The sequence below is a fragment of the Zeugodacus cucurbitae genome, chromosome 3, assembly GCF_028554725.1.
Source record: "Zeugodacus cucurbitae isolate PBARC_wt_2022May chromosome 3, idZeuCucr1.2, whole genome shotgun sequence".
Lineage (NCBI taxonomy): Eukaryota > Metazoa > Arthropoda > Insecta > Diptera > Tephritidae > Zeugodacus > Zeugodacus cucurbitae.
In genome coordinates, this window is record NC_071668.1 from 59,774,210 (window position 1) to 59,788,353 (window position 14,144).

General features: G+C 36.5%; 1 protein-coding gene across 1 annotated transcript; it reads left to right on the top strand.

Moving 5' to 3' along the window:
* The first annotated feature begins 3,369 nt into the window (after window positions 1-3,369).
* Window positions 3,370-5,249, top strand: LOC105216176 (probable cytochrome P450 6a14). Its single transcript, XM_011190537.3, has 2 exons — window positions 3,370-4,675; window positions 4,744-5,249. The coding sequence occupies exons 1-2, from the start codon at window positions 3,589-3,591 to the stop codon at window positions 5,166-5,168; spliced, it is 1,512 nt and encodes a 503-aa protein (XP_011188839.1). The 5' UTR covers window positions 3,370-3,588; the 3' UTR covers window positions 5,169-5,249.
* Window positions 5,250-14,144: the final 8,895 nt, after the last annotated feature.

Below are 14,144 nucleotides of genomic sequence, written 5' to 3' on the forward strand. Positions count from 1 at the left end.
TAATTCGTTTTTATGTGGTGGGTTTCTAAAACTATGCACAACCGCAGAAGCGCGTTCGCCTTCTCAATTTAGCTCGCCTTCAAACAACTGTTTGTTGGCCACTCCGAGGATACTTGGTCTAAATTCGGAATTCGTGAGCTGCTTGAACCATGTGGAGAGGAATCGTTTCTAGCCACTACCAAGTGAATGGCAATCAAAATCTTTACTCACTTACATGGACTACTATACATGATCCCATCCAATGTGAAAAAAACGTCTAAATTCGTCTTAATCAGTTTTGATTAAGAAGAAAAAAAGGTGTTTAAGCCCCTAAAAAGCCAGTTATTTAATTAATACATTTATTTTTCGCTTGAACAAAATCATGAAATTGACTAAACTTAAACAGTGGAGATTAAATAAAGTTCTGTTTAATTAACGATTGCTTGAAGAAAACAATAAATAACAAAAAGTTGTTTACATTTTCTTCCGAGTTCGTTCCGGTATGACAATTATGTGGCCACAATTTTCTTTCCCTACCCCCTGTAACCCCTGTAGCATATGAGTATCAGGCTCAGAGTCTGCTTTCACATACGACACTTGGGCAATATAGCACTTAGAAAATGTTGCTCTGCTCTCTATAAGAGCACGCGTCGCTTGACACACAACGCTTTGTGTCACCATTTGGACTTTCATTGAAGTACTAAGCACACACACGATTTTAAACTATCGTGCTATCGATAGCACGAAAAGGAGCTGGCTTTACGCCGTTCGATACAAAACGAGGTTTCAGACAAGGTGACTTACTATCGTGTGACTTCTTTAACCTGATGCTGGTAAAAATAATACGAGCTGCAGAGCAAAATCGGGAAGGTACTATCTTATATTAGAGTATACAGCTGCTGGCGTACGCCGATGATATTGATATCACCGGAAGCAACAACCGCGACGTTATTTCTGCTTTTTCCCGCCTGGATTAGGAAGCGAAGCGTATGGGTCTGGTGGTGTACGAGAACAAGACGAAATATCTCTTGTCATCAAACAAACAGTCAGCGCATTCACTTCAAGGCTCCCACGTCACTGTTGACAGTCATAACATTGAAGTCGTAAATAATTTTGTATACCTGGGAACCAGCATCAACAACACCAACAATCTTAGTCTCGAAATCCAACGCAGAATCACTCTTGCCAACAGGTGCTACTTTGCACTGAGTAGGCAATTGAACAGTAAAGTCCTCTCTCGACGAACCAAAATCAAACTCTACAAGTCGCTTATCATTCCCGTCCTGCTTTATGGTGCAGAAGCTTGGATGTCAACATGTCAACATCAGATAAGACGACACTGGGAGTTTTCGAGAGGAAAATTATGCGCAAGATTTATGGTCCTCAGAACATTGGCAACGGCGAATACCGCAGACGATGGAACGATGAGCTGTACGCTGGCTAGGTCATGTTGTCCGAATGGACAAAAACACTCCAGCTCAGAAAGTGTTCGATGCAGTACCCGCCGTAGAAAACCGAGTAAGGCGAAGTCCTTCACTCCGTTGGGGAGACCAGGTGGAGAGCGACCCGGTTACATTTGGGATCTCCAACTGGTGCCGAACTGCGATGGAAAGAGAGGAGTGGCGCGCTATCATCGATTCGGCTATAACCGGCTAAACGGTTTCCACGCCAATCACATACATACATACTAATATTATAGAAAAGTGATTCTGTGAAAGAGATCAGTACGTTCCGCTCTAATAGATGAAATAAAAATTTGATAAATATCATATCAGCAATCTGCAAGTATAGTTCTCACGCCGTCAGTTTACAGCCCGTCCTTACTCATTTTTATTTACCTTTCGCATACTTGTTTTCGGTCAAATGAAAGACACTAAGAATACATATGAATTTTAATCTCATAATTTATAACATTTTATAAAGCTATATACTTTATACAAATGGAAAACAAAACAAGTAAGGAAGGGCTAAGTTCGGGTGTAACCGAACATTTTATACTCTCGCAATTTATTTATTTAACTTAATTAATATTATATAACACACAATTTGACCCATATATTCGTCATATATATTATATAAAGTCCATTGAAAGTTGGAAACCCTAATATTAGATTAGAAGCACCGAGGTCCTCATGTTCGATATATGGGGCCTTGAAAAAATATGGTCCGATTTTGACGATTTTTAGAATGGGGCTGCCACACTATAAACATAGTATTTGTGCAAAGTTCTGCACCGATATCTTCACTAGTGCTTACTTTATATATTGTAAAGTAAACAATTCAGATCGTCTTCAAAGTTCTGGTATATAGGAAGTTGACGTGTTTGTGAAGCGATTTGGCCAATTTTCACAACATATCATTGGGATGTAAGGAAACTATTACAAACCAAGTTTCATTGAAATCGGTCGAGTAGTTCCTGAGATATGGTTTTTGACCCATAAGTGGGCGATGCCACGCCAATTTTCCATTTTGTAAAAAAATCTGAGTGCAGCTTCCATCTTCCATTTCTTATGTGAAATTTTAGTGTTTCTGACGTTTTTCTTTAGTGAGTTAACCCACTTTTAGTAATTTTCAACCTAACCTTTGTATGGGAGGTGGGCGTGGTTATTATCCGATTTCAACTATTTTCATGGTGTGTGGTGGGGTACGTAAGAGAATCGACTGCAGAAAGTTGGGTTTATATAGCTTCATTGGTTTGCGAGATATATACAAATAACCGATTTGAGGGCGGGCCACGCCCACTTCCCCAAAAAAATTACAGCCAAATATGCCACTTCCTAGTGCGATCCTTTATTCCAAATTTTACTGTTATAACTTAATTTATGGCTTAGTTATACACTTTATGTGTTTTCGGTTTTCGCCATTTTGTGGGCGTGGCAGTGGACCGATTTTGCTCATTTTCGAAAGCAACCCTCTCATGGTCCCAAGGAACATGTTTCTAAGTTTCATTAAGATACAACAATTTTTACTAAAGTTATCGCTTGCACGGACGGACGGACAGACGGACGGACAGACATCCAGATTTCAACTCCACTCGTCATCCTGATCATTTATACATATATAACCCTATATCTAACTCTTTTATTTCTTGGTGACACAAACAACCGTTGTGTGAACAAAACTATAATACTCTGTGCAACAGGTTACGAGAGTATAATGACAAAACAACAACTTCATGAAGTACACTCACAAATGCGCTCGCAAACGTCATTGTAAACAGCGTTCCTCTTACTGTAAATCATATAATTTTTGTTTTTTACATTTATGGTCACACTTCTACATTAATTACAGTTACATAATAATAACGTTTATTGTGCAAGTAAAAGCAAAGGGGCTGGAAGTTTGCCACTCTAAAGTGTTCGCATGTGGAGCATTGGCCATATTTGCATTCTCCTTTACTTAGTCAGTTTTCGGAATACTCTCAAAGTGAGTGTACCTAATAAAGGGCGACTGCTTTCAAGCCAGGCGTTAGACATTACTCGAAAGCCAACTGTCGCGGAACTTACAAAGAAAAAGGCGTTAAATTAGATAAATTGAAATATAAAGACCTTTACAGTGAATGAGAGAAAGAAATTTATTGCAGCGGTGCAAAAAATTGTTATATACAAAATGGATTTAATTTTACTTACTTGCTTCGCACTTTTAATACTACTGTTCACCTATCTACGACATAGCTATCAATATTGGGTGTCGCATGGAGTGCCGCAGCTGAAAATGAATTTTCTTTTTGGCACCATCTTCCAAATAAAAACCATACATAAAATGGAACTTTTGAACGAAGTCTACCGAGAGTTTCATGGTAAAGCAAAATTAGCAGGCACATACGTTTTCACCAAACCGATAGCTGTCATATTAGATTTGGACTTGGTAAAGTGCATATTACTGAAAGATTTCAACAAATTTACGGATCGCTTTGAACGACGTAAGAGCACTGACGAATTTCTCCATCAGCATCTCTTTCGCGTCGCCGGTGAGAAGTGGCGACCATTGCGCACGAAGCTAACACCGACCTTCACATCGGCGAAAATGAAGTATATGTTTTCCACGGTGATAAAAGTGGCAGATCAATTGGAAGAGGCTTTCGCTGCACATTTGACGGAGACGCCAAGTGGTGATGTAGAACTACACGATTTTATGGGACGCTTTACAACCGATGTGATTGCTCATTGTGCTTTTGGTGTTGAATGTGATAGCTTAAAAGATCCGAATGTCGAATTTCGTCGCTTAGGAATTGATCACTTCTATCCAAATTATTATTCTGTAACTCTACGTACATTTATGATCACATACCCCGCAATATTCAATTATCTGAAAATGTTCAATATCAGCCACTTTCCAATAGGCGCGGAGGATTTCGTACTTCGACTGGTGCGTGATACAGTGTGTGTGCGTGAAGAGCAAAACATACAACGTAATGATTTCATTAATCTGCTAATTGAGATGAAAAATTCCAAAGACTTGAATGGCGCGCCTCTACTAAGTATGGAAGAGATGGCGGCACAGGTGTTCATATTTTTTATTGCTGGCTTCGAGACCAGCTCCAGTAATATAACGTTTGGGCTATTTGAGTTAGCGAAGAATCCACAAATACAAGAGAAGTTGAGAGCGGAAATTTTGACTGTTTTGGAGAAACATAATGGCGAGTTGACCTATGAAGGAATGATGGAGATGACATATTTAGATCAAGTTATAACAGGTAAGCTGATATCATGAACTTTTTCATTACACTCATATCACCTCATCATATTTCTTTATCGTTTTTAGAGACTCTTCGTAAATATCCACCACTCGCTGCTCTCACACGTGTCGCCACTGATGATTACAAAATACCTGATACGGATATCACACTTGAGAAGGGCACACACATCTACATACCAATGAAAGAGATACATTACGATCCGGAAATCTATGAGAATCCAGAAGAATTCCGCCCAGAGCGCTTCAACCCGGAAGAAGTGGAAAAACGTCATCCACAAGCTTTCCTCAGTTTCGGCGATGGACCACGTAACTGTATTGGCCTACGCTTTGGACGTATGCAAGTGCGAGTTGGTTTTATAACGTTGCTCAAATCTTATCGCTTCAGCTTATCGGAGAAGACACCAACAGAATTAGAAGTTTCAAAATATAGTTTAGTACTCGTGCCACAGGACAAAGTGTGGTTGAAGGTAGAAAAATTTTCAAAATTATGATTGTGTAAGTAGTAACATATATTAAGATAAGATAAGTGAGTTTTTTTTAATAAAAATTGATTTTTATCGGTGCATAAATGATGTGAATTTATTTATTTTCTAGTATTTGCTTATAGCCTTTTCACCCTAGAGCTAATTGATCAATTAACCGGCCTTTGGTCGATTAAAACGCTGATTAAGATCGATTTACTATACAAAATAAAATCTACAATAAGCATTAGATCATAAAAACCGTCGACCCTATCTGGCTTAGAAAAAATATTTATAAAAAAGAGCGAACCCACTTCAAATTTATAGTTGGTATACTGAACACCATGTATTGTACTGTACTGCATATATAAAATAATAACCGTAAATCCCTGTCTTTATATGTGTCCTACACTGTAAAGCTTGACACATCATTGTTTTCTGTTATCTACATGTAGATAAATTTGTAGGAAAACCATAAGAAGATAACAATGTCTAAGGGTTATAGCACAATTCATAGCAAATATAAATGTATCTCAACATCATAAGCGTGAAGCATCAAGAAGAGGTAAGTTTTGTCGACTTGTAATACAAAGCAAGCACTGTAGTACAAGCAATAACCGTAAAGCTCTAATAAACATTGGCGATACGAACAAATTACTATAGAAGGTAACAAAAGAACTGCAAAAAAATAAAAAAAAACAAGTTAGGAAGGGCTAAGTTCGGGTGTAATCGAACGTTTAATGCTCTCGCAATTTATTTATGTAATTCTATTTTGACAAAACACAATTGGGATCACATATTCGGCATAAAGTCGAATAGAATAACGAAAATCATCATATATAGTATACAAGGGCTGAGGTAATTCCTGAATCGATTTCACTGATTTTCACCTCCAAAGTACATAATATCCAAGACTATACGCTCACTTTTTTGCTAAGATATCTCATATATTAACCGATATATGTCCACCGTATTTATGAAAAACCTATGAATATGGTATATGGGAATTTATGACCCGATTTTAACCAAACTATTAGAAGAAAACAATTTCCTTTCAATTACATTAAAACCACTGAGTTCTTCATGTTCGATATCCGGGGTCTTGAAAAGTTTAAGTACGATTTCGACAATTTTTTCACAAGTGAAGCCACAGCTTAAATACAGTATTTGTATAAAGTTTTATTCCGCTATCTTCATCGGTTCATTATGTATACATTATGAAGTGAAGGAATCAGATGGAATTCAAAATTGAGTTATATAGAAAGTAGTCGTGGTTGTGAACCGATTTCGCTCATTTATCATCCGTGTCATCCGGGTGTCAAGAAAGTATTATTAACCGAGTTTAATTGAAATCGGTTGAGTAGTTCCTGAGATATGGTTTTTGACCCATAAGCGAATGTGAATTGAAAGTCAATAGGTCAGATAAATGAAGGGCTTGCCTTTTTATACTCTCGCAACCTGTTGCACAGAGTATAATAGTTTTGTTCACCTAACGGTTGTTTGTGTCACCAAGAAATAAAAGAGTTAGATATAAGGTTATATATGTATAAATGATCAGGATGACGAGTGGAGTTGAAATCTGGATGTCTGTCCGTCCGTCTGTCCGTGCAAGCGATAACTTGAGTAATAATTAAGATATCTTAATGAAACTTGGAATATATGTTCCTTGGTACCCTGAGGAGGTTGCTTTCGAAAATCGGTCCACTGCCACGCCCTTAAATGGCGGAAACCGAAAACCTATACAGTGTCATAACTAAGCCATAATTAAGGTTATGAAAATGAAATTTGGAACATATGATCCCATTAGGGAGGGGCACATTTGGATGTAATTTTTATGGAAAAGTGGGTGTGACCCCACCCCCAAATAGGTTTTTTGTATATAACGTGCAAACCAATAAAGCTATATAAGCCAAACTTTCCTTTAAGCCATTTCCTTATACAGTCCAAAAATGAAAGAAATCGGATAATAACCACACCCACCTCCCATACAAAGGTTAGGTTGAAAATTACTAAAAGTGCGTTAACTCACTAACGAAAAACGTCAGAAACACCAATTTTTACATAAGAAATGGCAGAAGGAAGCTGCACTGAGATTTTTTTACAAAATGGAAAATGGGCTTGGCGTCGCCCACTTATGGGTCAAAAACCATATCTCAGGAACTACTAGACAGATTTCAATGAAATTCGGTATATAATATTTTCTTGACACCCTGATGACACGTGTGAAAAATGGACGAAATTGGTTCACAACCACGACAACTTCCCATATAACTCATTTTTGAATTTCATCTTATTCCTTCACTTTATAATATATACATTAGGAACCAATGAAGATAGCGAAATAAAACTTTACACAAACACTGTATATGATCTGTTGCATCACTTGTGAAAAAATTGTCAAAATCGAACAATGACTTTTCAAGACCCCTGATATCGAACATGAAGAACTCAGTGCCTAAGGGTAATTTTTCCCCGAAAATATACTTAGGTAAATCCCTCAGATATCTTAATGTAATTCATTCCCTCTGATTTTTTTCTTATAACAGTTTCTCTCTGTACCTGAAATGGTAAAAATCGGGTCATAACTTCTCCCAGATCCCATACCCCTAATTATAAGTAATATTAAATTAAGAGAGCGGATAGTCTTCGATTCATTGTATCTTGGTGGTGAAAACGAGTGAAATCGGTTTAGGAATTACCTCAGTCCCCATATACTATTTATGATGATTTTCGTTATTCTATTGAACTTTATACCCAATATATGCGTCGAATTGTGTTATCTTTATAAAATTACATCAATAAATTGCGAGAGTATAAAATGTTCGGTTACACCCGAACTTAGCCCTTCCTTACTTGTTTATACAGCAAACATGAATGCGAAAAATGTATTAAGAGAATTAAAACAAGTAAGGAATGGCTAAGTTCGGGTGTAACTGAACATTTTATACTCTCGCAATTCAATTCATACAAATTAACTCATAAATTCGGCATAAGGTTTAATAGAATAACGAAAGTCGTCATATATAGTTAACGGGAACTGAGGTAATTCCTGAATTAAACCCGCACATAATCAGGTATATGTGAGCTCGGGGAAGTTCCGATCCGATTTTAATAATTTTTGGAACAGAGACACACAATTAGGAGAAAAAAATTTCCTCTGAATTATATGAAATTATCTGAAAGATTTACTAATTTTTCTGTAAAAATCTACCCTTAGGGGGTGAGTTCTACATGTTCGATATCTGGGGCTTGAAAAGTTATAGTCCCTTTTCGAAAATTTTTTCACAAGTGAAGCCAGAGATAATATGCGCTATTTGTGTAAAGTTTTATTCCGCTATCTTCATTGGTTCCTTATGTTTACATTATAAAGTGAAGGAATGAGATGGAATTCCAAATTGAGTTATAAGGAAAGTATTCGTGGTTGTGAACCGATTTCGCTCATTTTTTATCCGTGTTATCAGAGTGTCAAGAAAATATTATATACCGAATTTCATTCGAATCGGTCGAGTAGTTCCAGAGATATGGTTTTTGACCCATAAGTAGGCGATGCCACGCCCATTTTCCATTTTGTAAAAAATTCTGAGTGCAGCTTCTTTCTGCTATTTCTTCTGTTTCTGAAGTTTTTCGTTAGTGAGATACCCCACTTATAGTAATTTTCAACCTAACCTTTGTATGGGAGGTGGGCGTGGTTATTATCCGATTTCAACTGATTTCATAGTGTGTGGTGGGGTACGTAAGAGAATTGACTGCAGAAAGTTTGGTTTATATAGCTTCATTGGTTTGCGAGATATATACAAATAACCGATTTGGGGGCGGGACCACGTCCACTTACCCAAAAAAATTGCATCCAAATATGTCCCTTCCTAGTGCGATCCTTTATTCCAAATTTTACTTGTATAACTTTATTTATAGCTTAGTTATGATACTTTATGTGTTTTCGGTTTTCGCTATTTTGTGGGCGTTGTAGTTGACCGATTTCGCCCATTTTCGAAAGCAACCCTATCATGGTCCCAAGGAATATTTTTGCCAAGTTTCGTCAAGATATCTAAATGTTTACTCAAGTTACAGCTTGCACGGACGGACAGACAGACAGACGGACAGACGGACGGACGGACAGACATCCGGATTTCAAGTCCACTCGTCATCCTGATCGCTTTGGTATATATGACTCTATATCTAACTCTTTTAGTTTTAGGTGTTACAAACAACCGTTATGTGAACAAAACTATAATACTCTCGTAGCAACTTTGTTGCGAGAGTAAAAAAGACATTAGAATCGAGCTTGGACCCAACACGAGGCTGAATGAGTATTAAAAAGGTAAACAAGTAAAAAAATACTCAATATTAAAGTGAATTTTGCATGGGCTTAATACTTCCATCATTACCAATCATAAAAGTTTCCCAAATTTTGTGTATATTCATTTATTAGCCATAAAGCCTTAATTAAAATTTCCAGCAAAATATTTATTTCAGCAGGTGTTAAAATTCGGAAACGCACACACAAGTATCTGACAAATTTGACTAAGCATGCAGCTAATGTATTAATAGCACCAGTGGGGGCATATATTTCTTGAAAAGAACATAATCTGATGGTATACATCAGTTAGCGTATCAAACTCTTAAGTAAGCGCATAAGTGCTTAGTATGTTATCTCATAGATTATATTTAATTACAAAAAATCTGTAGCATTATAAACTTAATCAACACTATATCTCTAAAAGGCATGTTTTTATATTAACAGCAATTTACATACGTATGAAGTTTTGTTTTAAATTTCTATTATAGGGTATAGGCCTATGTTAGGTTGGCTTGGGAAATGTATCCACAATAAATTGGTAAAATTATCACATATTTAGAAATTCTTCTTCACTTGCATCTTTAATTCTGACTTGCTTTTTTTTTGGTCGACTTGATATTTTGATGAGATTCTTCGTATTTGTAAAAATTATTTCCAGGAAAGACCGTTGAAGCGAAAACACAGCTTAAAGGGACTTTGTGGTTTTAGATTCAAAGCAGATTTCCGCATTTCTCTTTTCCCACACTTTCTTTGCATACTAGTTTTGCAGCATTCACTTTAACTAGAGCAGCACTTCACACGAACTATCACACCTGTAATCTGAAAATATACACAAACGAGTTCATAGCAGATATGCAAAGTACCATGCTTCAGCATTCCCTTGACGGAGAAAAAATGGGCATAGCTAGTTAAAAGGTAGTGGTTAGTATGCAGCGCTCAGAAGAACTCAAAGAGTGTAAATTTGCTGAAATAATAAAAGTTGAAATTGTTTAGTGTCTATAAATAAAGACGTATTTGATTTACAACAACAACAGAAACAATTCTCCAATCTCTAGTTGCCTAGAGAAGCCTAAAGCAAAGTGCACTTTTTCTGGTTAAATCAAGAACCTGAGTCTAACATAAAAAAGTCCGCATTTCTAAGTTTCTCTTTGCTTAAAATGAAAAATTAGTAGAATTACGAGAATTTTTTTTTTTAAAAAGTACTCGATCGATAAGGAAGCGAAGCGAATGGGTCTGGTGGTGAATGAGGACAAGGCGAAATATTTACTGTCATCAAACAAATAGTCAGCGCATTCACGTCTTGGCTCCCACGTCATTGTTGACAGTCATAACTTCGAGATCGTAGATAATTTCGTATACTTGCGAACCAGCATCACTCTTGCCAACAGGTGCTAATTTGGACTGAGTAGGCAATTGAAAAGTAAAGACTTCTCTCAACGAATCAAAATCAAACTCTACAAGTCGCTTATTATTCCTGTCCTGCTTTGTGGTGCAGAAGCTTGGACGATGTCAACATCAGATGAGACGACACTAGGAGTTTTCGAGAGGAAAATTTTGCGCAAGATTTATGGTCCTCAGAACATTGGCGAATACCGCAGACGATGGAATGATGAGCTGTACGATTTATACGACGACATTGACATAGTTCAGCGAATAAAAAGACAGCGGCTACTAGTTATGATATCAGCAGTTTTGAGAAATGTAGTTGCGAGAAAAACGCGTTTAAAGTTTCGACTATGGCGTTTTATGCCTGCGAGCGGTCGCTCTTTAGAACGCTGCCATTCAAAAACTATTCAAAATACGACCTTACCGCTTTCAAAGGATATTTTTGAAAAAAGTATACTCTAAAATCTCCCATCGGTATGATGTTACAAATATACTATACTATTGCGAAAGTATTGAATCTTAAGCTGACTCATTTAAGTACCCGTGTTGCCACCTAGCGGCACTTAACCTGAGCTGAACTGCCTTGCAAATTTCTTTTGTGCCGAAACGTGTCGCTGCTTATATATATACATATAGCTTTTTGGTGGAAGAAAGTATATTTTTTAATCATTCGAAGTCGTGAGGACATTGTTGCGTATACGTCGTGGTATTTTGTAGTTTCTGACCACATAATCGTGCTTACTCTCGTGCATACTCACCCCAATAACAACTTGATGAAGATACTTTCATCGTATGCTCAGCTAATTTCCACCCATTTATTTTACTTGGACCGCTGTCTTTCAAGCCAAACATCACGTTTTGATACCATGATAATAGCTCTTTACTTTTACGCGTTGCAGATATTCAAAAAGGTGTAAATAATGGGATACATACTTGATGAAAGAATTTGTCTATGTATTTTTCTTCCTTCATACTTCTGCTACTACTGCTGCTTTAAAAATTCAATAGTGCTACAACCTGATAGTGCTACCCTCCTTACTAGTGCGACATTTAAAAAAATCAAATTTAAAAACAAGTAAGGAAGGGCTAAGTTCGAGTGTAACCGAACATTTTATACTCTCGCAATTAATTTATTTAACTTTATTTATATTATATAATACACAACTTGACCCACATATTCGTCATATATATTGCATAAAGTCAATTGAAAGTTGGAAACCATAATATTAGGTTAGAAGCACCGAGGTCCTCGTGTTCGATATATGGGGCCTTAAAAACCTATGATCCGATTTCGGCGATTTTTAGAATGCGACTGCCACACTATTAACATAGTATTTGTGCAAAGTTCTGCACCGATATCTTCACTAGTGCTTACTTTATATATTGTAAAGTAAACGATTCAGATTGTCTTCAAAGTTCTGGTATATAGGAAGTAGGAGTGGTTGTGAAGCGATTTGGCCTATTTTCACAAGATATCATTGGGATGTAAGCAAACTATTACAAACCAAGTGTTATTGAAATCGGTTGAGTAGTTCCTGAGATATGGTTTTTGACCCATAAGTGGGCGACGCCACGCCCATTTTCCATTTTGTAAAAAAATTTGAGTGCAGCTTTCATCTGCCATTTCTTATGTGAAATTTAGTGTTTCTGACGTTGTTCCTTAGAGAGTTAACCCACTTTTAGGAATTTTCAACCTAACCTTTGTATGGGAGGTGGGCGTGGTTATTATCCGATTTCTTTCATTTTTGGACTGTATATGGAAGTGGCTAAACGACTGCAGAAAGTTTGGTTTATATAGCTCTATTGGTTTGCGAGATATGTACAAAAAACTTAGTAGGGGGCGGGGCCACACCCACTTCCCCAAAAAATTTACATCCAAATATGTCCCTTCATAGTACGATCCTTCATACCAAATTTTATTTCCATAGCTTTATTTATGGCTTAGTTATGGCACTTTATGTGTTTTCGGTTTTCGCCATTTTGTGGGCCTACCCACTTTCACCACTTTTTTGGTATTTTTTGGTGCATTTTGGTGCATTTTGATACATTGGCGTGTCGTGAAAAAATCGATTTTTTGGTGATTGTCGCGCTCCTGGTGATCGTGGAGTGATGGTGGATGGATGAAAATGTTAGTGCTCGATAGCACCAACATGTATAAATAGAATTCCATCCACTTTCACCACTTTTCTGGTATTTTTTGGTATTTTTTGATATTTTTTGGTGGTGGTTTTCGCCATTTTGTGGGCGTGGCAGTGGTGCGATTTTGCTCATTTTCGAAAGCAACCTTCCTATGGTGCCAAGAAATAAGTGTGCCAAGTTTCATCAAGATATCTTAATTTTTACTCAAGTTACAGCTTGCACAAACGGACGGACGGACAGACAGACATTCGGATTTGAACTCCACTCTTCACCCTGATCACTTTGGTATATATAACCCTATATCTAACTCGTTTGGTTTTGGGTGTTACAAACAACCGTCATGTGAACAAAACTATAATACTCTCTTTAGCAACATTTGTTGCGAGAGTATAAAAATATATTTAAATATATATTTAAGTGTGCGAATACTGTCTTATGTTATACTTAAAAGCCAGTGATGTCCAATTAGTACTGAGTCTGAAATAAAATGTATTTACTATCATTAAATAATTATTGAAGTTATGAGAATAAATTCAATGGAATTAATACTTATTACAATTTAAATTCATAATTCTTTTAACCCTCCATTACTAACCTTAGGGTCGAATCGACCCAGACACGCAAACTTTTTAAATTAACAAAAAATAAAGAATATTTTTTAACGCAAGATATATGTGTAATCTAAATTTGTACATATTTAAACATTTATAAACAATAAGAATAAGAAACATGTAAAATATTATGCATAAAAAATTGTTTTAAAAAATAGCCTGAGTCGATTAGACCCATAGTTAGCAATAGTGTAATAAATATTATGGGTCTATTAGACCCAGATTAGTTATAACGTTTTAATAAAAATTACGAAATAAATAATACACATTTCATAAATTTTCAATAACAATTGCATGAAATTTTACAACTGTGGCAGTTTTATAACAGTGAATGAGAAATTGGAAAACTTCCGTGGAAGATGCAGTTTTAGGCAATACATACCAAGTAAGCCAGCAAAATATGGTATAAAAATTTTTGCAGTAGTTGATTCGGAAACTTACTACACATCTAAGTTAGAAGTCTATTGCGAACAGCAAGCACTTGGTCCATTTAATATTTCGAATAAGCCCGAAGAGGTGGTTAAGAGAATAACAAATCATCTACAAGACGCTCTATAACAATAGATAACTGGT